This window comes from Dreissena polymorpha, chromosome 10 (assembly GCF_020536995.1).
Source record: "Dreissena polymorpha isolate Duluth1 chromosome 10, UMN_Dpol_1.0, whole genome shotgun sequence".
NCBI classification, from domain to species: Eukaryota; Metazoa; Mollusca; class Bivalvia; order Myida; family Dreissenidae; genus Dreissena; species Dreissena polymorpha.
In genome coordinates, this window is record NC_068364.1 from 63,213,904 (window position 1) to 63,239,655 (window position 25,752).

Here is a 25,752-nt window from a genome sequence, read left to right on the forward strand (position 1 = left end):
ATCGCGCAGGCCGGGAACCTCGCTCGGGAACAGTTAACTGTTAAACTATCATATTTCTCGGTCATTGTCTCTATAATACACGTTTTCATGTCCGATCTTAATAAATAATTTATTTGAAATAATTTTTTAAGATCGGACATGAAACCAAGAAATAAGTTTATTACACTTTCGGGCGTTATTACAATTCAGGTCGACACGCGATTGTAATAATGTAATAACTTTATTACAATTGAGTTTGTATGAGAACACCTTTTTGTCCTTCATAGGTCGTATTACCCTATAAATATATATATTATAGCCATGTATGCATTATATTTTGCAATAATATGTGTTTGAAAATGCGATCAGATGCAATTTTAAAGCAAGAAAAAAGTGTATTACACTTTCGGGCGTTATTACAATTCAGGTTGTTACGCAATTGTAATAATGTAATAACTTTATTACAATTGAGGTTCTATGAGAACACATTTTTTGTCATTCATAGGTCGTATTGCCCTATTAATATATATTTTATATACATATATGCATTATATTTTGCAATAATCTGTGTTTGAAAATGCGATAAGATGCGATTTTAAACCAAAAGATAAGTTTATTACACTTTCGGGCGTTATTACAATTCGGGTCGATAAGCAGTTGTAATAATGTAATAACTTTATTACAATTGGTTTTGTATGAGAACACATTTTTTGTCATTCATAGGTCGTATTACCTTATTAAGATACATTTTTATATACATATATACACACTATATTTTGCAAAAATATGTGCTTAAAAATGCGATAAGATGTAATTTTAAACCAAGAAATAAGTTGATTACACTTTCGGGCGTTATTACAATTCAGGTCGACACGCGATTGTAATAATCTAATAACTTTATTACAATTGAGTTTGTATGAGAACACCTTTTTGTCATTCATAGGTCGTATTACCCTATTAATAAATATATATATTATATCCATGTATGCATTATATTTTGCAATAATCTGTGTTTGGAAATGCGATCAGATGCAATTTTAAAGCAAGAAAAAAGTTTATTACACTTTCGGGCGTTATTACAATTCAGGTTGTTACGCAATTGTAATAATGTAATAACTTCATTACAATTGAGGTTCTATGAGAACACATTTTTTGTCATTCATAGGTCGTATTGCCCTATTAATATATATTTTATATAAATATATGCATTATATTTTGCAATAATCTGTGTTTGAAAATGCGATAAGATGCGATTTTAAACCAAACGATAAGTTTATTACACTTTCGGGCGTTATTACAATTCAGGTCGATAAGCATTTGTAATAATGTAATAACTTTATTACAATTGGTTTTGTATGAGAACACATTTTCTTGTCATTCATAGGTCGTATTACCTTATTAAGATACATTTTTATATACATATATACACTATATTTTGCAAAAATATGTGCTTAAAAATGCGATAAGATGCAATTTTAAACCAAGAAATAAGTTTATTACACTTTCGGGCGTTATTACAATTCAGGTCGACACGCGATTGTAATAATGTAATAACTTTATTACAATTGAGTTTGTATGAGAACACCTTTTTGTCATTCATAGGTCGTTATGACCCTATTAATATATATATATATATATATATATATATATATATATATATATTTATATATATATATATATATATATATATATATATATATATATATTATATCCATGTAGGCGTTATATTTTGCAATAATCTGTGTTTGGAAATGCGATCAGATGCAATTTTAAAGCAAGAAAAAAGTTTATTACACTTTCGGGCGTTATAATAATTCAGGTTGTTACGCAATTGTAATAATGTAATAACTTTATTACAATTGAGGTTCTATGAGAACACATTTTTTGTCATTCATAGGTCGTATTGCCCTATTAATAAATATTTTATATACATATATGCATTATATTTTGCAAAAATCTGTGTTTGAAAATGCGATAAGATGCGATTTTAAACCAAAAGATAAGTTTATTACACTTTCGGGCGTTATTACAATTCAGGTCGATAAGCAGTTGTAATAATGTAATAACTTTATTACAATTAGTTTTGTATGAGAACACATTTTGTGTCATTCATAGGTCGTATTACCTTATTAAGATATATTTTATATACATATATGCATTATATTTTGCAATAATCTGTGTTTGGAAATGCGATCAGATGCAATTTTAAAGCAAGAAAAAAGTTTATTACACTTTCGGGCGTTATTACAATTCAGGTTGTCACGCAATTGTAATAATGTAATAAAGTTTATTACAATTCAGGTCGTTATTACACTTCAGGTTGTAACAGTGCTACGTGTTCTAATAATCATGTTCGATTCTCTCGTTGAGTTGAAGCTAAATTTTATTGATCACCGTTGGCTAAGGCTCAATGTGGACGCCATAATGATTTTGTTCAGTAAAAGTCGCGCGATTCCATTCTTTTCTGATATGAAAAATCTGCCCCGTTCAGCGGGCTGATATAATTTATATTGGCCCGCTAGATATGAATAACGGCCCTGTCGCGACGTAATTTTGTTACTATTTATAGTAACGATATGTGATATAGATGTCGAATTAGATGGCGAAGATAAGTTTCATTTTGTTTGTAAATGCCCTTTGTACATTGATATTAGAAGTAATTACCTTAAGAAATATTACTATGTTAGGCCTTCTGTTTATAAATTCCACCAATTTTTGAATACAACGAAAAACTTTGAACTAATTAAATAAGCAAAATTTGTAAAAGATTCTATGATTTTAAGAAATAATATTTCTAATGTTGTTTCCAAGCTTCAAAAGTTATCCTCCATATTTAAAAGAAGTATTTTACCTTGAATTTTCGTAACCGTATACGATGCTGCTTATGTTTATATTTTTACTATGTTTATTTCTTTGACATATTTGATTGTGAAATTTATAGTGTTTAGACGATGTAGATCTACACTGTGCAAGTCTGAATAAATGTCCTGTCTTGTCTTGTCTTGATATAAACACGCAATGCACTCTTCAAAGTGTAACAATCTTTTTCGCCATTAAATTCACACATGTCGATATAAGTGCAATAACGCATTTTATGTCATTAAAATTGAATATGATCACGTCATATAAATACATTAAATCTCTTTGTTCCGGTGCTTATATGTAACTCCTCTTCCGGTTTATATATATTGATTTCACGAAAGGTGCCGCTGTCGGTGTTGTTATTTCCGTCATGGTAGTGTGGTGGCGTCTCCTCCTGACTCTTGCCGATCACTGCCGGTCGCACATGTGAAGGAAGAAGTTCCGTTTCCCCCACTCTCGAATTGCTGACCGTTGAACAGCGCATTCGTGTAACCTACGCGACGCCGTTCAGTCTCTTTTCGGTTGAGGTTAATCCTGTCTGGAACAAAATAAAATTTGACCTCGGCATTTCTTCAAAAATCTAAAACACGGAGAATAATGGACGGATTGAGGGCCCGGAAACGCTTTCGAGAACGCTTGATCACTCGGGGGCTCAAAACGGCGAAACGTATTGGTACCAGTGATTGAATCGTACACATTCCTGAGCCAGGAATTAGTTTAGGCCTCTGCGAAAAGTATCATAATGTTGGTGAACACCGATTTCCACTCCTAATTGAATTCCGGTATTTCAAGCAAGGACGCAGTCATCGAGCCTTCTGTATTAGCCTTAACATCTCCGTTAAATTTCTGAAACATTGAACAGTCCTGGTTGACGGCTTCAGACAGAAGAACAGTAAGAACGTTGTCCATGGCATCACACAGTTTATTTGCGATGTTTTCAGTTCCGAAATAGACGTGGCCATGAATTTCATTCCCGATGCCTTGTTTCAGAGCATCAGTTAGATCCTTAGAATCGATCCCGTTATCAACGTTGATTCACAGCTGTTCGTTTCCAACTGAGGGACAGCATTGTCTGAAACATCACCTGAAATTATTTTTATTATTATTATCATTGTTGTTATAATTATTACAATTATTTTTATTATAATTATAATACCACATTTATATAGAGCCCTGTTCATACTATATGTGTGTTCAGAAGCGCTTTACATTTTTTCCTAATCACTGGGTCATACGTCGTCCGTTAACATCTTGGCACAGTATGCAGCCACGGCACATTGCTTATTTCCCTCACAGGTACCCATTTATACACCTGGGTGGAAAGGAGCAGATGTGGGTTCAATTTCTTGCTCAAGGAAATTCTAGTGGTCATGGCGGGATTCGAACCCGGGACCCCTCGAACCCTAGGCCAGCGTCCTACCATTAGTCCACTGCTCCCAGTGTTGGAATACAACAATAATCATGACTCTGATTACATATACATGTAGAAACTTCACGTGAAATAAGGATTTAGAACACTATTACTGGAATTAGTGTGCCAAACCGTCTTAAAATAATGTGTTTTCATGGAATTTATGTTACGCAATTTGCTATATATTTATTCATTTTAACGTGTGCGTGCAATCTACCGAAAGTGTCCACATTTGTAAAAAGTTTCGATGGCCTACCTGCGCAGTAGAAAAGTATTTCTTAAAATCACTCTTCTACCTTTAGACAATCTTCTTTAAACATGCTTTTATTCTAACCAGTCTTTGTTCTGTTATGTGTTAAGTATGTTTGTAATTAGCACAAGAAATCGCATTTACCTCATAACTGACAAAGAACATTGTATGAATCGCGAAAGAATGGTGTTGGGAATAGATGAGATTCGTTGTTTTATTCTTAAAGTTCGGAAAACCGTTAGGGCTATCGTGGTTACACATTAAACTCCAGGGGGCAACTATTCGATAGTGCGATAGTACGATGGCGACCATGCGATAGTACGATGGCGACAGCGCGATAGTACGATGGCGACAATGCGAGAGTATGATGGCGACAATGCGACGACGCGATAGTATAATGGCGACGATGCGATAGTACGATGGCGACAGTGCGACAATACGATGCCGACAGTGCAATAGTACGATGGCGACAATGCGATAGTGCGATAATACGATGAAGACAGTGCGACAATACGATGGCGAAAGTGCGATAGTACGATGGCGACAATGCGATACTACGATGACAAACGTACGACAACGCGATTATACGATGGCAACAATGCGATAGTACGATGGCGACATTGCGATGATACGATGGCTAGAGTACGACATGACTATCGCACATTGCCATCGTACTATGGCGTTGTCGCATTGTCGCCATCGTACTATCGCATTGTCGCCATCGTACTAGCGCGTTGTCGCATTGTCGCCATCGTACTATCGCATTGTCGTCATCGCACTATCGCATTGTCTCCATCGTTCTATCGCATTGTCGCCGTCTGGATTTTAATGTGTAACCACGATGGCCCTTACGGTATTACGTATTAAAGTGTTTCTGGAATTACATGTGTAACCCACTGTAACAACGTTAAGCATCGGATTGATGATGATTGACTTGATGTAAAATGCCGCACAGCTTAGATATTATGTCCCAACATACGCTTAGTGTCGTTTCGAAGCGTAATAACACACAACACGGTAAATGTCGTAAAGCTGAAGCTTAATGTTGTAACCAATTCTAAATATCGCAAAATCAGTTTACAATCAATGTCGCATTTGTTACGCTAAAATTCGCAGTAAATTGAACTTCCTCTAAATGTCTCAACATCAACGCTTAATATCGTACTTCTGTGTTGTGTACTGAACTCATGATAATAATTAATTTCCTACATATACACAATCCGGTCCAGAGAAAAAATCCTCATCAGTTATTGACATTAAATTGGCTTAAACAAGTTTCCAGGGCTGTTAACGGTACCCGAAAGAAAAAGAAAAAGATTCGGTCCGAAACAAGTCTCGCTCATCCACGTCAAAGTATTCGCCAAGGATACGAAAGACAGAATATAACAAATAGTAAAGAGCTGAACATGTTAAAATCATCGCGCCCGATATTATAGTGGTTTGGGTATCAGGTTTCCCCGAAACTTTCCGTAATTTATATCGGAAAGGATAGCTCCTGAACAGAATGCGCTAATTTGAAATATAGTTGTTGTTTTGGGTCATTAATTAAAGCTTATTCAGTTAGAACAATGTAATTTTGATGAAATCATTCAGAAAAAACACGAATAAAAGCCTCCCCTAAATAGTTTTGAGAAACAATTCTCCACTCGGGCTTACGGCCATTAAAATATGATACTTTTCCTCGTTTGGCCATGTGTGAACTAATCTTTATCTTAAAGATAGTCTACGGATTGTGTGTCGATATTTATGCAACAATTACTCTATAGACATACAAGGAATGACACAATAGTGTCCAAAGAAGCAACTCAGCCAACAATAACCAATAACAATTATAAATTAGCCTATTCACAGACTTTCGTTTGTAAAACAGCAATAGGTGAATACCAAGTTGTTTAACTTGAAAAGAGCCAAACAATATTTTCATAATGATCATACAACTGTTAAATATCGATAATGAGCCGCGTAATGAGATTTTGTTAAAAAAAAGGTAGTTACACAATATCTTTTCACACTCTCAGGATTTCGAAAACATGCGAATTATCTTAAATTGAAGGAGTCTTTTCCTGATAAAACTGGGCTTAATTCATGTGCTTAAAGTGTCGTCCTACAGTGCAGTCCACACAGGATAATCAGGGGCAACACTTTCCGCTTTATGACAATTAAGGCGGAAAGTGTCGTCCCTGATTAGCCTGTTCGGACTGCACTGTGGGACGACACTTAACACACATGCATTATGCCCAGTTTTCTCACAACACGACTCAATAATTCACTAGTATGACTGAAAATGAGAGAGCACTATACAAATTTTCGAAACATTAATCCTAATTAGATAATCGCTATTACTAAGATATTTCTACTTTTACTAGTTCTATTCAATGTGTCGTATAGGTAGATACTAAATGCGTTAGCGTAAGCGAGGCAAGTAATAAATAACGATATAAACTGTGTGTGACTCCTTTAAAATTCACTCCTAAAATGAACTGGTGTCAGTGATTGCATGCCATGACTAATATTAAGTAATGATTTAATGCAAATGAGCTTCGCTCTGGGAAAACGGGGCTTAATGCATGTGCGTTAAGTATCATCACAGATTAGCTTGTGCAGTTTGCATAGGCTGATCGGGGACGCCACTTCCGCTTTTATGAAGTCTCTTCTTAGCGAAAATGTAATTAAGCGGAAAGTGTCGTCCCTGATTAGCCTGTGCAGACTGCACAGGCTAATCGTCGACGACACTTTTCGCAAATGCATTAAACCCCGTTTTCCCAGACCTAAAGTCAAATTGTTCATTAAAAAAATACCCGCAACGATTTCGGGATTCCCCGTAGATTCGGATGCGGAGCTTGACATAAGTTCCAGTCCGTATCTCACCGTACGTTAGACGCCGCCGCAATTCTTCTAGCCATAGGAAGATATTACATGAACTTGTCCAAACAAGATTTGTACGGTAAAACATCTGGCAGGGGAAATCCGTTCAAATCAAGAAATCATTTTAAATACATTTTCCGAAATATGTTTGCAATAATAAATAAATTGGTGGTGAAATGGCCTACATGTCGATTGTCAGACATAAAAGCTTTATTTAGCCGTTCTGACATCTTTAAAATTAACTCGTATCCTGTTGAATTTTTTGGTTCAATGCAAATGTTTCCTTCACAAACTGTATTTGTATATTAAAATGTCATCGAAAATTTATCAGAAAGTCAAATTAGCTTAACTTAAAGTTTGCAACTGCTTAAAATTAAGCAAAAAACATAATAAATAAACAGTCCCGTATCAAGTTACGGTGAAACCGCACACTTTGTGATATAAGCGACTGAAATGAAATATAATAACCTGATGTTGATTATCCGATATGGCTTAGTGCCTTTTCATAATGAATATAATGTATTTGGGTTATAATTAATGCAAGGGTACTGAGCTGCTTTACCACTGTGACATTAGTTTGGTAGTTTAAACGCATATTACATGTTCACTTATGGAGATATAGATTTATGACGAATACGAGGCGCATTTATCACTTAACAATTTTCAATGTACTAGTTTTGAAAATGTGTTTATAAGTGGAACAAAGTTTGGATTTATATTCCTGTCAAATGGTTTACATATTCATCGTAAATGCCCAGTGCCAATAAATGCTATTTGTGAAAAAAGTGGTTCTTAAATTGTATTTGAATAAACAACCCCGAGAAATTAAAACCTAGTTATCATCAGCACGAGAAGAGTTAAAATGCTTAAGGACGGAGTAATATTACTCGTATTATATTGGTCGACGTTAGCCCTGGTGAGGGCAGACGGCAAACAGACACTTCTTCCGGGGAATTTCACAGTGGCAGCCGCCATGAAGATATTCGAGCCTGCTTCTGGTGGTACTTGTGGCCCCAGAGCCGATGTAAGATCTGTACAGCTTCTGGAGGCGATGAAATGGTATTTGCAGCAAATCAATGAAAATGGCGGACTGCCTTTCAAAATAGGTACGAACATTTTATTGGAAAGAAAATATGCCTCGGTGTGCCACTACTATTTCTACTAGTACTACTTCTATTTCTTTTTCTACTTCTTCTTCTTCTACTTCTACAACTACTACTTCTACAACTACTACTACTACGTCGACGACGACGACGAACCCTAAACCTGGCACTTCAGAATACTACTACTACTACTACTATTAATTATAACAGTAATAATAATAATAGCAATACAGTTTTACAAGAAGGAATGCAAAGAAGTCAATTTTTAAAAACGATAACGAATCAAGTCGTGGTATATTTCTATATTGTATGTGCACATAACGGAGAGCTAATAGGCACAATTGCTAATCGATGAAAGCTTTGAATGAATTATCATATATATGCAAACGTACATATTACATTTAAGCGGCGAATCGATATATTCACACTCTCAGGATTTCGAAAACATGCGAATTATCTTAAATTGAAGGAGTCTTTTCCTGATAAAACTGGGCTTAATTCATGTGCTTAAAGTGTCGTCCTACAGTGCAGTCCACACAGGATAATCAGGGGCAACACTTTCCGCTTTATGACAATTAAGGCGGAAAGTGTCGTCCCTGATTAGCCTGTTCGGACTGCACTGTGGGACGACACTTAACACACATGCATTATGCCCAGTTTTCTCACAACACGACTCAATAATTCACTAGTATGACTGAAAATGAGAGAGCACTATACAAATTTTCGAAACATTAATCCTAATTAGATAATCGCTATTACTAAGATATTTCTACTTTTACTAGTTCTATTCAATGTGTCGTATAGGTAGATACTAAATGCGTTAGCGTAAGCGAGGCAAGTAATAAATAACGATATAAACTGTGTGTGACTCCTTTAAAATTCACTCCTAAAATGAACTGGTGTCAGTGATTGCATGCCATGACTAATATTAAGTAATGATTTAATGCAAATGAGCTTCGCTCTGGGAAAACGGGGCTTAATGCATGTGCGTTAAGTATCATCACAGATTAGCTTGTGCAGTTTGCATAGGCTGATCGGGGACGCCACTTCCGCTTTTATGAAGTCTCTTCTTAGCGAAAATGTAATTAAGCGGAAAGTGTCGTCCCTGATTAGCCTGTGCAGACTGCACAGGCTAATCGTCGACGACACTTTTCGCAAATGCATTAAACCCCGTTTTCCCAGACCTAAAGTCAAATTGTTCATTAAAAAAATACCCGCAACGATTTCGGGATTCCCCGTAGATTCGGATGCGGAGCTTGACATAAGTTCCAGTCCGTATCTCACCGTACGTTAGACGCCGCCGCAATTCTTCTAGCCATAGGAAGATATTACATGAACTTGTCCAAACAAGATTTGTACGGTAAAACATCTGGCAGGGGAAATCCGTTCAAATCAAGAAATCATTTTAAATACATTTTCCGAAATATGTTTGCAATAATAAATAAATTGGTGGTGAAATGGCCTACATGTCGATTGTCAGACATAAAAGCTTTATTTAGCCGTTCTGACATCTTTAAAATTAACTCGTATCCTGTTGAATTTTTTGGTTCAATGCAAATGTTTCCTTCACAAACTGTATTTGTATATTAAAATGTCATCGAAAATTTATCAGAAAGTCAAATTAGCTTAACTTAAAGTTTGCAACTGCTTAAAATTAAGCAAAAAACATAATAAATAAACAGTCCCGTATCAAGTTACGGTGAAACCGCACACTTTGTGATATAAGCGACTGAAATGAAATATAATAACCTGATGTTGATTATCCGATATGGCTTAGTGCCTTTTCATAATGAATATAATGTATTTGGGTTATAATTAATGCAAGGGTACTGAGCTGCTTTACCACTGTGACATTAGTTTGGTAGTTTAAACGCATATTACATGTTCACTTATGGAGATATAGATTTATGACGAATACGAGGCGCATTTATCACTTAACAATTTTCAATGTACTAGTTTTGAAAATGTGTTTATAAGTGGAACAAAGTTTGGATTTATATTCCTGTCAAATGGTTTACATATTCATCGTAAATGCCCAGTGCCAATAAATGCTATTTGTGAAAAAAGTGGTTCTTAAATTGTATTTGAATAAACAACCCCGAGAAATTAAAACCTAGTTATCATCAGCACGAGAAGAGTTAAAATGCTTAAGGACGGAGTAATATTACTCGTATTATATTGGTCGACGTTAGCCCTGGTGAGGGCAGACGGCAAACAGACACTTCTTCCGGGGAATTTCACAGTGGCAGCCGCCATGAAGATATTCGAGCCTGCTTCTGGTGGTACTTGTGGCCCCAGAGCCGATGTAAGATCTGTACAGCTTCTGGAGGCGATGAAATGGTATTTGCAGCAAATCAATGAAAATGGCGGACTGCCTTTCAAAATAGGTACGAACATTTTATTGGAAAGAAAATATGCCTCGGTGTGCCACTACTATTTCTACTAGTACTACTTCTATTTCTTTTTCTACTTCTTCTTCTTCTACTTCTACAACTACTACTTCTACAACTACTACTACTACGTCGACGACGACGACGAACCCTAAACCTGGCACTTCAGAATACTACTACTACTACTACTATTAATTATAACAGTAATAATAATAATAGCAATACAGTTTTACAAGAAGGAATGCAAAGAAGTCAATTTTTAAAAACGATAACGAATCAAGTCGTGGTATATTTCTATATTGTATGTGCACATAACGGAGAGCTAATAGGCACAATTGCTAATCGATGAAAGCTTTGAATGAATTATCATATATATGCAAACGTACATATTACATTTAAGCGGCGAATCGATTTAAAGGTATCTAGTTTAAACATGACTATGAATTCGAACCGCAGGACTCGAAGCATTTGCAACATGCGGGAGCGAACAGAGATCTGCGCTTTACGGAATTGACCTTATGGCCCGATCCTTAAAAGCATCAGCGGAGATTTCAGACATCATTGCAGGTAAACGTCAAACACACAGTGTTTTAATAGAATCATGAACACCCATAACCACAGGGTGTTACCCATGCCATCTCCGCTTTGTTGAGGTTCATTTAAGTTCAGAACAAGACTTGGCGTCATTGATTAGAACCTTTGCTTGGGCGAACGCTGCTGGTATCATCACATACGACAAATTGCAAATTGTGTTAATGTTTAATTTGATAAGGATAAATATTTTGTACCTCTTTTGTTTTTAATAAATCCCGTTTTAAAACCTACAAAAACATTCACAATGTTAAGTCAGGAATGAATGTAAACATCTGATCGTTTCAATATATCTTTTAAGATAAGATCTTTATTTGTATTGATATTGACCCTCTGTTCGACCCGTTTGTAATCTCATTATCGTTAATATGATTTAATCACGCTTGATCAATTTGTGTGAATTACTTGATATGCAAAAACATGCCTATGTTGAACAGTACACTGAGGGAATTATATCGTAATTAAAGATTATATTGCTTCATTGAAATTGAATAGTATTATTTTGGCGAACAATATTTTAGAGACCGAATTGCAATAGGTACAGGAAATAATTTAACTCGAAATGATAAATATTTGCATAACTCAAGAAAAACTTGACCATTGTTAAGTTAGAACTTAACTTATTACATCGATACTATTCTCTGATATAGACTTAGATATTGAGGCGGATCCTCGCTTTATGCTTTAGAATTTGGAGCAGTATGATCAAATAAAAAAAATATTATGTATAACTTTACATTGTATCATATTACTCAAGCAAACATGAATCATCATATATAATATTTTAGAGAGTGAGTCTTCCAGGTATATAGTTACCGACTCGTTGCTCGCTACTAAACAGGCAGTACCGTTGGTCCTCGTGATGTAGGTATCTCTCAAAAGTCTCATAAAACATAATTTGTCATTTCCTTCAGGAGTTGTCGGTCCTGAGCTCAGCACGGAGGCACGAGTACTCTCTTCTATCCTCGGATCAATAGCCCCGGAACGCCGGTTGTTACAGCTCGGATTTTCCAGCTCTGCAGTCGATCTTGGTGACCAGACATTGTATCCGAATTATGCCAGAGTGATCCCATCCGACAGCGTGCAAATTGAGGTTGGTACCAAATGTTTACATCCTATTTAGCATGTATAGTTAGATTCACGCGCGATTGATACAGGAAGCTTGCATGCAATCAAACTTTTAAACGGAGATATTAAACATATAGAATTTTGTTTTATTTAAACACATATTCTAGAGAACAATACTCCACACTTTTCATTTATTTTGGTTCATTTTCTGGTATGTCTACGTTTTCTGTATCATGGTCACCAATGTTTCAGGTGATGGTCCAGACAATGCTGTCTCTCGGTTGGAACCGAATAGCTGTCATATATGAGGATACGTCGGACGGGAAAGAATCTTTCCACAAACTTCAAGCAAGAACTAACGAAGTCGGTATTTGCATTTCATTTTCCAAGCGTATACACGTTGGTAACGGCATCATTTCAACGAATCTCACGGATGCTCTGGATCAAAGCATAAACGACAAAATTTTCGGCATCGTCTTCTTTGGTACCACAAACATCGCAAACAAATTGTTCGATGCCATGGAAAGGAGTTTGTACACCAACGTCCCGACCGTTCTTCTGCCTGAAGTCATCAACCAGGATTTTTCAGTGTTTCAGAAATTGAACGGTAATGTTATAGCTAAATCAGAAGGTTCGCTAACACTTTCCGCATCGCATCTAGAGATATCGGAATTCAAATCGCACTGGAAATCGGTGTTTACCAATGCAACGGTATTTTCCAAAGAACGTACAACTAATCCCTGGCTAATAGATGTGTACGCTTCAATCACAGGATGCGCCAATACCCAGTGTAATTTTGTGCCTCTGAGTGATCAAGCGTTCTTGAAAGCTTTTTCTGATCCTCAACCAGTCTACGTTCAATACGCAATCATCGCAACGCATGCATTGGCCAAGCTTGTTGGTGATCTCGTAAAGGAATCCTGTGGCGATTCTGGAACATTATGTAACGGCATCACTACTTTGTTCATGCCTGGTTCTATGATCGACAAAGTTCAACACATGCAAATGAACTTTCAAGATGATTTCAAGTGGAGGTTTGTTAATAAAATTATACAATAATTTCATAACTTAATGCAAAACAGATAAAGCTACGTATGGTATACAGTGGCGGCTATTGTGATGAATACCTGGTTCATCTAACAAATTACTAGATCCAAATATTTGATAGAACAATAAAAAATAGACGATTTGAATAAATTAAAATGTATCATATTACAGTGATCATTACATATACTGAAACATTGTCTTAACACATATTGTTATTACACAAAAACAAAACCTAGTAAATCAATAATATTGTTTGCGTACTATTAAAGCTTTGATTAGTCTGTCGTTAGATACAGCTAAAAGACAATGACAGTCTCGCTGGTTAGAAGTCGTTCTTTTTTTAATGTGTATGATATACGCATTCCAATCGAGTTATGGAGATTGCCCTTTTGTAAGGGATATAGTGACAAATACAATCGCAGTGGTGGAATGGATATGATATACGCTTTACAGTCTCAGCGGTATAATGCATATGTGATACGCCTTCAAATACCGAATTCACGAGTTTTCCCTGTCGAGATGTATACGGTAAATGGCTTCAAATCGCGAGGTCAAGCGGTCGAAGTTAAATAAAGGATATTGTATACATAATGATGTCGCAGTGGTGTAATGGATATGATATACGCCTTTCATCACGAGGTTGCGGGTCGCATACGTGTAAAAGGATATAGTATATGCCTTACACTTTTCAGATATGTGGTCGCATTGTTAGAGTCGATATGGTATGCCCCTTCCGATCTCGTGGCCACGAGATCGCAGTTGTAAAATGACTATGATATAGATCTTTCTCCTTCGAATTGCAAAGTCTCGAGTTTGACCTGCTAAAATAGTTTTAGTTTTCGCCCTCTTATCGTAAGGTCTCGAGGTTGCGCTGGTTAAATGAATATGGTATACGCCTTTAAACCGCAACGTTTCGAAGTCCCAATGGCTTCATGGATATGCCATTCGCTTTCAAATCGAGAGGTCACGATGTTCCAGTGGTTTACTAGATTCGCTATTTGCATTTCAATCCCGAGGCTACAATGTCGAATTGGTATAATGGATGTAGTATACGCCTTCTGATTGCGAGGACACGAGGTCGCGGCTGTAATATATAATCAATATATTATACGCCTCTCAGTCGCAGTCATGCGATCGTAGTCTTATATATATATATATATATATATATATATATATATATATATATATATAATACGATACCTTATCAAATTTGTCTTAGTTAACCTTAAGACATCGTACGTAGATATATTTAAACCACATGGTACGAAATTCGCTTTCAAAATGTGTTATTCTCTTCATGTACATAGATTGTATGTGTTTTTTTACAGTTTAGAAAGTCTGAGAAATAAACCACCGGTAACTTTGCACAAAGCAGAAGTTTTCTTGGATTCGCCATTCAGCGTGTTTAACTTTAAGAAGACGCCGAACTCGTTTGAATTTGAAAAGGTTAGCTCACCGTAAAAGTAATATTATTTTACAAGTACAAATACAACAATTATGCTGAGTATTACTTACAACATTGGCATGGGTATAAAATATTACAAATGTGTACACATTACTTGCATATTAATTTAAATATACTATTTAAGTGTATTCCTTATTTATGTTTAAGCACCAATCTGTCCGCTGATGTGTATACATATTGTTTAAACAAAAGTACTGTCTTCTTTAGGTAGGGGATGTTAAAAACGGAAGTCTCACACTGAATAAAACGATGCTTTCCCCGAAAGTGCAGTCCGCAGTTTGCTCGCTTGGCAAGCGTTGTGACGAATGTTTTTCAATTGCGGAACTTCACGAAGCGGTTCTGTTCGAAGAGGGAGAAGTATATGTCGTTGGTGTTAATCCCATATTTCAAGAAGGGAAGACTGGTTGCGGTGAAATTTATTCCACAAATACGTATCAGATCGCCGAATCTATTAAATTCGCTGTCAGTGAAGCGATGCAAGACGACGAACCTTTGTCAGGCATGAAAATAGGAGTAATAATTTTGAGTTCTTGTAACAACCCATCTGTGATTCAGAGAAAGATTTACTCACTAGTCCACAATGGTGTAGTGTTGCACAACGGTACACGTTTCAATATAAGCAATAAAATCATAGGATTTGTCGGAGGTCGTGCAAGTTCAATTAGTATGGCCATCGCTGAAGTGTTGTCCAAGCTGCGATTCGTGCAAATAAGTTATTCCTCAACCAGTCCAGCGCTGAGTGACAGAGTAAAATACCCCTACTTTCTCCGGACCGTAACTCCGGACGACTTCCAGGCTTTGGCTATGATTCAGGTGATAAAGACACTCAAAGCGGACTATATCCAAATGGTTTACAGTAGCGATGCATATGGCGAGGGTGGTCTTGCCAAAATTAAGGAGGAGGCTTCGAACAACGGAGTGTGTCTAATACAAGCGTTACCTGTAACAGAAGCCAGTCAAGCTGAAATCGTCAGAAAATTGAGACTTTACCCAAGAGCAAAACTCGTAATTGTCTTTCTTGGTACTAATATACTTGAACAATTCCTCGTAAACCTTCAGTTTCAGGGTTTGAAAAAGGGTGAATTTGTTTTTATTGGATCTGAAGCGTGGGCTAAGAACCAGAACATCGTCAACATGAAAGGAGAACAAATTGTCTTTGGTGCTATTACCATGGCTATTGAGATAGCTCAGGATTCCAAACTTGTAGATGCAATAAAAATTATTACACCACAGCCATTTTACCAAAATCCATGGGCCACACTGTACTTGCAGAACAAACTTAATTGTTACTTTAGCTCAAGTTTCGATAAAACTCAGCCTCGACTATGTCCAAATGACAGACCGTTGAATGTGGACAACCTTGCGCTTGATTTATCAACTACATCTTCCTACATCGCAACCAAGGCTCTGATACAAGGAGCCACCTCGCATCATAAAGCTGAATGTGGGGCATCCTTGAAGAAACTTTGTCAGAGTTTCCAGGATAACCCCGCAAGTAAGCGAATTGCATTTCCTCAATGACCGTTTAGTAGATGCGTCCAAATAACAAGTCAAGTTATGAATATACATAAAGTGAGCCATGGAGTCACAGAAGAGGCAATACATAATGTTTTTAATATAAATGCGAATTATCAAACTATCGGTCATAAAAACACAATGAATACTTTAATAATTCGTAAACAGAAATGTTGGCTAGGAGCGAGAGCAACTATATATTATTGTCTGTCAAACGTATTATTTTTTTTATTTATGTACATATACGTATTTGCATTAATACTAGAAAAGTATTGCCTTGATTATTTAATGTAAACATTAAAGTGAAACAGTTTATACCGCTCGAATGGCCTGAAAGGTCATCAACACAATTATAAATTATTTATACACTGTCTCGTTTTTATATTCGGCCTTTGGTTTTAATATTCTTATGAACTTAAGAAATGTAGTACTTACATAAAATGAATGTGAAACGAAATTTGGTTGATATATGTGCGCTTAGTCAGTTAAACGTACATTACAGGTTTAGTGTCGCATATAAAGGCTACCAGATTCGACATCGAGAAAAACGGAAATATTATAAAGCTTTTCAACAGCAATGGCGATGGAACATTAGGATATCGGATTTACAACATTCAACCGGAAGAAGACAACAAAGAGAACCTCTTTTACAAAGAGGTAACGTATAACATACATATTGAGGTGTTAGGCAATAGCTACATATTCTAATGCCGAAGCGTAAATTCATTTGTTTACAGCTTTTGGACACTATTGCTGTTCGGTCATACTCTTTGTAAGCGAAAATAATTATTTTGTATAACTGATTTTTCGGACACAAAAAATTTCACCAATAATTAATTACTATTAATTTCGGACACTTGCATTTTTATCAAAGATGAACCTTTTTGTGTTAATCCGGAAACACATCACACATGTGTTTTGCAACCTGGCAACGGTCATAAAACTTGCTGTTAAGTGTCAAGGGGCCGTTACATTTGCATTATTTTGGTAAATAGGTATGTATACTAACTAGAAACTTGGCTTCACTCGATAATTAGTAAAGTCAAGAAACAATACGCTCTGAATAATGCATTCAAGATTTTCGCTTAAACTCACTGCAGAAATAACTGAATGATGTCAATTAGGACAAAATATAATAATTTGGATAATGATGAAAACCAGAAATAAATTATTTGGTGTCATTTAATAATTCATTTACAGTCATATGCTCCTCCTTGAATGTGACAAATTTACCAAATTAATTGCACTATTGTTTATGTTTTAAGACGAAACCAACACAATTTCCATAGTTTGTTTGGTTGGAAATAAACAAATAGTATATTTCATGCAAAGCGTATTTTATGCATAGGAACATCCAGTTCAATAGGTACATTGTCAGTGTGTCTCTTAATTTTCGGACACTTGATTTTTCTAAATATTTTATTAATATCTTAATTTTGAGAAACGAAACAAAAACTTCAAGTATGTTTAAGTGTCCGAAAAGTACCAGTAATTATGGTTTAACCGCTAAATGTCATGTAAAAACCGATATAAACTGGACCTAATTAAACACATACTAAAATGGCTATAGGCATAGTAATGTATCCTAACAGTATTTTGTTAATGCAAAATCAGTGCATTATGTTTATGTTTGATAAGGCTTCATACATATGTAATAAATACGCTTTGTTCGAGCGTACTTTCTCGATTTCTTTCAGCATCATCTCAAGCTATCAAGCTATCTCAAGCTATCATAGACAATACGCGAATATGTATTACCAAATCGTCATTATTTGACCGGGTCAACATTCTGTGTATTTTATTCGGCGAGAAAATATTTTTGCAAAGTGTGTGTTGAAAGTATATATAGACTCGGGCTTTAACCCCAACTACATTGAGCCGTTGTGGTTCATCTCTTGAAAAATCAATATCAAACCTTCGGCTACATAACATTCGAATATGTAGATAACTAGGAGTAGTCACAACCCAACGGTTACTTTTGACACGTAAGAACGTAGTCCCAACTCACTATCTAAATAGCATTTAAATCTGTAAGTATCTAATAACGTAGTGCAAATCCACCATTTACAAGACATTTAAATAAGTAGATGTATTAGAATGTGGTACCAACCCACTATATACATAACATTTAAATCCGGAGATTTTTAAGAGCGAAGTCCCTACCAACCGCCTACATCAGTTTCAAATATTTAAATGTATTAGAACGTAGTTCCAACCCACAAGCTACACATCACTAAAATCAGCCGAATCCCAATACGTTGTCTAAATTAACCAATTACATGACATTCAAATCTGTAGATATCTTAGAACGCAGTCCCAAACCAGCTTATAACGTAGGTTTAACCACTTAGCTTCATAATAGCATTCTCTTATGTATATGACTTGAACCAAGCCACCAGCTACATTACGTTCCAATATGTAAATGTCTTGAAACGTAGGCTTTACTCACTGACTTTACCCCATTGCAGTCTGTAGATGGATAGGAAATTAGTGGTGACACACCAGCTTCTTCAAATTTATATCTTTAAATGGTCTCGAAAGTCCTCCCAAACCACAAGCCACATGACATTCAAATCTGTAGACGGCGTGGTTCCAACTCAAATGAAATCTTAAAAGTAAGCTTTTCCTTTATTGTGGGATTATAAAATAGGGGAACAACTGTATGGAGGTTGAGAGAAGTGGTTTTATTTGCATTATTTAATAATTCAAACTGTTGATTTTCAGGTGGGTCGCTTTCCGCTGGAAGGCACGTTCACGCTAGAGGTAGACAAGTTGGTCTTCCCGGAGGGTAAGGTGACATCAGTGTGCTTGGATGATCGCCACTGCGCCACCTGCAAACCCGTCTCCGTCGTTGACACTACAACGAGTTTGCCAAAGTAAGATTTGAATTAGCTCACAGGCACCAGACCGAAAAAAAAAATCATCATCAGCAGCAGAATCATCATCATTATCATCATCATCATCATCATCATAATCAGCAGCAGCAGCAGCAGCATCATTATTCCCTTGATTATTCTGTTCGTTGGTGGGGATGAAGGACGATGATACTGAGATCCTCTGTCAGGCGTGAGCTGCTGAGAGCTTCTCGACGATTATGGTGTTGCACACACTGATGTTGGTCGGGGTGTTCATCGTGATGTTCCAAGTCTCCGTGCAGACGTCCATCATATATGCCCCTGCTCTTTCATATAGTATGTTGGTGAGGTCTTTGTGTTTACCACTGATAATACCCTGTAGGTCAGTAATATCAGCGAATCTCAAAGTGGAGATGGGTGCCACCTATGGAAATATAGGCGTGATGGTTTTTGGTGTCTTCTGCATTATTTTCTCAAATAAAAGGCTACTAAAAAATCGGAGGAGAATAAACATTCCTGCGGGACGCTCGCTGGTGTCCTGAAGAAGTGAACCTTCAGTGTATTGAATTCTTGGATTACTTGCACCAGCCCTTCGTAAATGTTGAATCCTCCCATAACATGCCATGGGCAGTCATGCCAACAGTGATCGATTGAGAAAGCATTCGTTATGCCGATTCTCACATTAAAACTGCAGTGTTTTTTTTCTAAATGACGACTGTGCAGTTGAAGATCTGGCTCACCGTGACACGCCCAGCTCTGCATCCATGCTTCACTTCCACCAGTAGTTCAGCGGCCTTAATTTGTAATCGGTTTACGATTATGTGTAGCATGAATTTATAGAATACTTGATGAGGCTGATAGTGCGGTAATTTTCGAACAGTTTGGGGTTGCTCTTTCTCGGTAGGGGGAATGATCAAAAACTATGTCCACTGGGTCGACTCCTAAGGTGTAATCAGCTAGGAAGGGAAGTTATACAGTCGCCGAGTTTGACCCGTCTTCAGACTACGCACTGCATCATCAACCTTGCTTTAAGTATAAGCGTCGTCAGTTTCTGTTCTGGAATTGTTCGGAAGGTGACTGGGGTCTTGTTAAAGCAGGCAATTCAGCACTGCAGTAAAGGTTGTTGCAGTATTTATACCTGTGTTCATCCATTTGTGAATGTTGATACCTTTATTCTCATTTCACGCCTACTTCTCTTTCATCTGCTTCCACAACTCCCGGTTCGCTTTCTGGTTTTCTGTCCTAGAGTCCAGGTAAGTGTACTCCTCATGCTTTAGCTCGTATCGTTTCTCACAGAGGTCGATGATGTCAGTCATCACCCATGGCTTCTTCGTTCATTTCTCTCTCCCAAAACTGTTTTCGGCCGATGATAGCGGGGCCTATTTGATGCTGTTGAAGATGGCATCGATGTCGATAAAGAATGTATATCACCAAAAAATACCTCGATTGGTGTTAACACTAATAATTATAAGAAAATAAATATTTCGTTTGTTTTTATATGTCTTATTGTTGTTTTTTAAATATGATTTGGTATGAATGTTTTATGTTTATCAAAAATTATGTTATTTAAATACAAATACCAACACTTTTCCAGCTTCAATGCGTTAATAAGTAAGATAGTCAATATAAATAATAACCTGTGCCAAAGTTGGAGTATAAATAGTGCTGTCTGTTTTACCGAATCATCAAAATCACACTATATATGATTCATTTTAATGTATTTAAGCATTATTGAATACAGCAGTCAGGCGCCGTAAATTTACATTTTGTTTATTTTCATGACGTCATTTGAAGTTTCCGTGCTGTTATCATCGAATTATTTCGTTTGCTTTTGTAATAAATACAGAACAATGCTGAAATGATTGGATAAATACTTTTTGAACACACACATGTGTATTTTCTCCGAAGGAAAACCTTTAACAACCCGAAAAGGCTCGTTATAAAGTGTTTTAGCGTCGCTAAATTTAATTATCTGTGTACAACCGTTACCTTCAAGTATCTGTATTGCATGTGATTACATATAATGTAAAATGATTCGAACACTATGGTCTTGCCCTGTAGAAAAAGGTTTCTTGCGTGAACTAAGTTATATTTCTGTCTGTAATACTGTCATGCTGCATGTGAATGTAGCGTGTAACGATAATAACCCCTATAGACGTCGTTATTTACTCCTTCCACAACGAAATCAGTATGCAATCAAGAGAGTATCGGTAAATCACAAATACATTTTGAAATCACTATATTTCCTGTGCATACGTATGACATGTTGTGAATTTTTAAGCTTATGAGGTCATTCAACACCTGAGGCTGCTCTAAGTGAGGACCCGGAGGAGTGTGCATCAGCATTCCAGCTAATATGAATTACTTGACTAACAAACGTTGGGACGAATATGTTAACTAATATATATTTATTTGTAATGCGGTGTTATGCTGTTGGGGGAGTGACCGGAGTTTACGTAGTTAACACCAGCTTTTCAATAAGGTTACTACCGACCAATGTCACATGTTGCCAGGGTACTAAACCAGGGTCGTCTAGGTTACAAGCGCATGTACCAACATTTATACAAATTACAGATAATCGATTCAATTATGCAAACATGTGATTTTCTTCCGATGCAAATATAAACCGTGATTGGTCGACTCAAGAATTGCTTCACAAATGTAAATTAATAAAATATTTTGTATTTTGTTTTTTTCAAGGGAGATTAATGGTGGCATGATTGCACTAGGTACCTTACTCGGTGTTGCCGTTCTTGCGGTAATATGCCTTGTGGTTGCGATATTCTGTGTGCGGAAAGCACACATCAAAGACAAAGGTAGACCATATTTTGATTTTGCGTGCAAGGTATATGATAACATATTCCAAGAAAATAGCAATTGAGGCTGTTAAGTTAACGGATACTGTATTCGTGTATATCTTTCATTTTAAATGTGTTAAACTAACATAGAAAAATATATGAATATTTCCCAGATATAATTATAGGGCTTGGAACCTGTACCAGGACGTCGATAACTCTTACAAACTTTGATTTTATTGTGTATTTATTATTAAATGATAATAACTAGTATAAGCTAAGAAAACTATGACATCAAGGACATTTGTTAGTTCCGGGGTCTATAATTCTGTCGAAGTATCATCTTATCTTTTCAGACAGGATTTATCTCAACCCGATAGAGACCGGTCAGCGTCGCCCGGGTTACACGAATGCACAGTACGATGATCGCCAGTTCGAGCAGGGTCCGCATAACGGCGGCCCACCGCAACATCGGCCGGAGGTGATTGGCAAGAGTCACGAGGAGACGCCCCCGCGCTCTCACGCCGGCAGCAACGAGGCGGAGACCCAGAGTGGTACTTTCCATGAAATTAAACCGGAGGAAGAACAGCAAATGAGCGCAGTGTCAACAAGATTTACCGCATTTTAATGATGTCATATCGTTCGTGTTGTTTTACATTATTTCTATGACTACACCTATGACTATGACTACACATTTCATGTGAACCGATATCGTCATCTGTGAATTGTATAATGCAATATATTGCTACTTCATTTGTTTAGTGTTCATTGCACTAGTATTCCACTTTATTTATTTATCAACAAAACATATGTGTTACTCTTATGACGCTTCATTGCCTCATATCACAATTATATATTTAATAAATCACTATTATATGTTTACTCAAACACTTAGGTCACATGTGATAAGTCATGTTTATTTACTTCGCATACTGTCTGATTACCAACTGTCGGTGAAGTTCCGGTACAGAATCGTCATAGTCTGCCTCTAAAAAATTTCCGCCAATCAAAATCAAAGAAGTATTCGATGCAAAATCACGTGCTTTGAAGCTTCGCCATGGCTAACATGAACATATGCAGAGACAGATCAATTTATCAAACGTCTTATCTGTGGTATTATGGAAACATTTGAAATATGACAAATCAATTAAAAAATTCACGTGTTTTATTTGCAAATTGTTTCAACATTAGATAAAATAATAAAACAACTTTATTTGTTTTATTGGAAATGTGTTCATTTTCAGACATTTTACATGTCTTGACCTTGTTCGAAAGGAAGACAAATCTATCAGGACAATATAACTTTGAAACTAAGAATACATTCGAATTCAATCTACCAAACAAACATGTATTATTGAGAATTTATTCGAAACCCGACAAGTCAATTTTCCCCACAGGTTGTTAAAAAAGTAGAAACACATATCTGTGCAAACCTGCACAAACAAAATAAACAAGACAGAAGGCAAGTAAATCCCTACCGCCGCTAACAAATCGGATATATACATGTAACATGCAAGACGGCGGATGACACTTAAATATCAGCAAATGTACAAAATCAAGGAATACTTCGTAAAATAGTGTCAACCTATAAACAAACAGTATTGCTGATAGCAATAGCCAAAATTTAAAAGCTATATGTGGCCTGATTACATTGATGAAGAAAGATACAAAATGCTCTTTTTATTTTGCGTGTGGCAATAAATTCCAATTAAATTTCTGCGACGAAATCCGAACATTTTCGTGCGAACGCGAAATTTGCCTCGAGCAGTAGCAGAAGCATGCCTTAGTGTCCCGTTTTCTACTGGAGTTTGAACAAATCACTTGTATTTTTTATAACTTGTTTGAATTTCAAAGGTCATTTGAGCTATTCAAATTGTTACATAAGTTTATTAGCTCAAATAGCGTGTACTGTATTGCTTTGTATATGCTATTGAAATGGTGTGTATGCTATCGTATGTACCTGACTCTAAAAGAACTGCGCAATATAATTCGTATAAAACCGTGATAATAAATAAAAATAGCTTGCATAAATTATGCAAATTAACGCATACCGAATGAAACCGATCCTTACTTATCCGTAAAACAAAACAAGATGACATCGTACAACGATTTTTTTCAATAAAATGTTGCACAATGCTTGTATTTTAACTTTTTTTAAACCACTGGTGCTTGATTTAGGGTCTTCCTACGGTAATTAGCCTTTGCATGGCACTTAATGGTGCTGGAAGTTTTTATATATCATAATAGTATTGGGCAGTGTTTAATGGATATTTATCACAATGTACATGTGATTGTTTGACAACAAATTAAATAAAATATGTCAAACTCAATAGTGGGATTTGTTCATCGCATCCGATATAAATACTTTCGAGGAATCTATTAACAAAATTGCAAATATTTTTTTTTTAATGTTTGTCACAAAAATATAGCATATACACAAAAGCGAAAAAGCACTCAATACTCGGAAGTATGTCTGAAAAATCATGTTGCTTATAGATATTCTTCAATGGAAATGTGTGCACTCATAAAGTGCTGTAACGTGCTCTAGCCCTATTTTGAAAATAGGCTCCGGCCAATTAAACATTAGTATAAAATTGACCGTATTAGTTTACAATTTAACTTTAATGTAGGTCATTTTGTTCAATTTACACTCATTGTTATCGTGATGCAAAACACAATTTATGCAAAAGTAAACAACATCGCAAAAAATATTTCCGAAATTCCACCTACATGTTGATGTCCGGTATGCTCTTAACTCGCGTGATGGCGGGGGGGGGGGGAGGTTGTATGCACATAGGCTTCGTTGAATAGCAGTGACGGTTTATTAAAGCTTTGTGATTTGTTGATTTACGCCTGTTTTGACAAAATGTTATACTGCAAAAAAACAATTGCGTTCAATATTATTTTGGTTTGTGCAAGGCGGACTATCTTAATACAAGACGGGTACCTTGCTACCACGAAACCATGTGTGATTTTATATCAGATAGGGTAGCTCCTGACCACACTATGCAACTTTCATATTATTAACCATTTTGTTGGTGTCCTATTATCAAGCATATTTTTTAATTAGAAACAATGTTACATTGACTCTAGAGATTTCTAATGAAAAATCATTCAGTGGTAGAATAAAAAGTTGTCCGTGCACGCGACAGGTAGATTCAACAAGGTGGGATACAGGTTAGTTTATTCTAAGGGGTGTTATACCGTCAATGTGGGTATAAAAATGGGATGAATCAAGTCATCATCATCAAGCATCACGAATTTAAGGCAACTACTCTCGAGTTATGTAGGAGTTTGCTTTGGCGTAAACTTACTTAACCGAGCCGCATATGCGACAGTCGAGGCATATTTGTTTTTAAATGCTCGCCTTTAAAGACATGGTAAATGCAAATGTCGTTAGCATATTGTTTTACATCAAAGGGGTTTCTCATTTCGATTGAAATCTGTGCTCATAAACAAAACTTCTTAATGTTGACAAGACATTCTTGCAAACAATAAAATCACAAAACAATAGACATTAGCGAATCTGTGCACTCAAATTATTTATAAAATTAAA

General features: G+C 36.3%; 1 protein-coding gene across 3 annotated transcripts in view; it reads left to right on the forward strand.

Annotated features, from left to right (window-relative positions):
* Positions 1–23,404, forward strand: part of LOC127847040 (uncharacterized) — a 158,550-nt gene extending 135,146 nt beyond the window's left edge. Inside the window, exons 1-10 of one of the 3 annotated variants that reach the window (XM_052378567.1) lie at positions 8,006–8,473; positions 11,317–11,427; positions 12,366–12,544; positions 12,772–13,553; positions 14,895–15,012; positions 15,239–16,526; positions 17,049–17,203; positions 19,271–19,422; positions 22,102–22,217; positions 22,553–23,404. In XM_052378567.1, coding sequence (XP_052234527.1) covers positions 8,230–8,473; positions 11,317–11,427; positions 12,366–12,544; positions 12,772–13,553; positions 14,895–15,012; positions 15,239–16,526; positions 17,049–17,203; positions 19,271–19,422; positions 22,102–22,217; positions 22,553–22,824 — 3,417 coding nt within the window. In that variant the 5' untranslated portion in view covers positions 8,006–8,229 and the 3' untranslated portion in view covers positions 22,825–23,404. Of the gene's footprint in view, positions 1–8,005; positions 8,474–10,333; positions 10,858–11,316; positions 11,428–12,365; positions 12,545–12,771; positions 13,554–14,894; positions 15,013–15,238; positions 16,527–17,048; positions 17,204–19,270; positions 19,423–22,101; positions 22,218–22,552 lie in introns of those variants that run through there. The other 2 variants (XM_052378566.1, XM_052378568.1) reach the window with 2 other exon arrangements.
* The last annotated feature ends 2,348 nt before the right edge of the window (positions 23,405–25,752 follow it).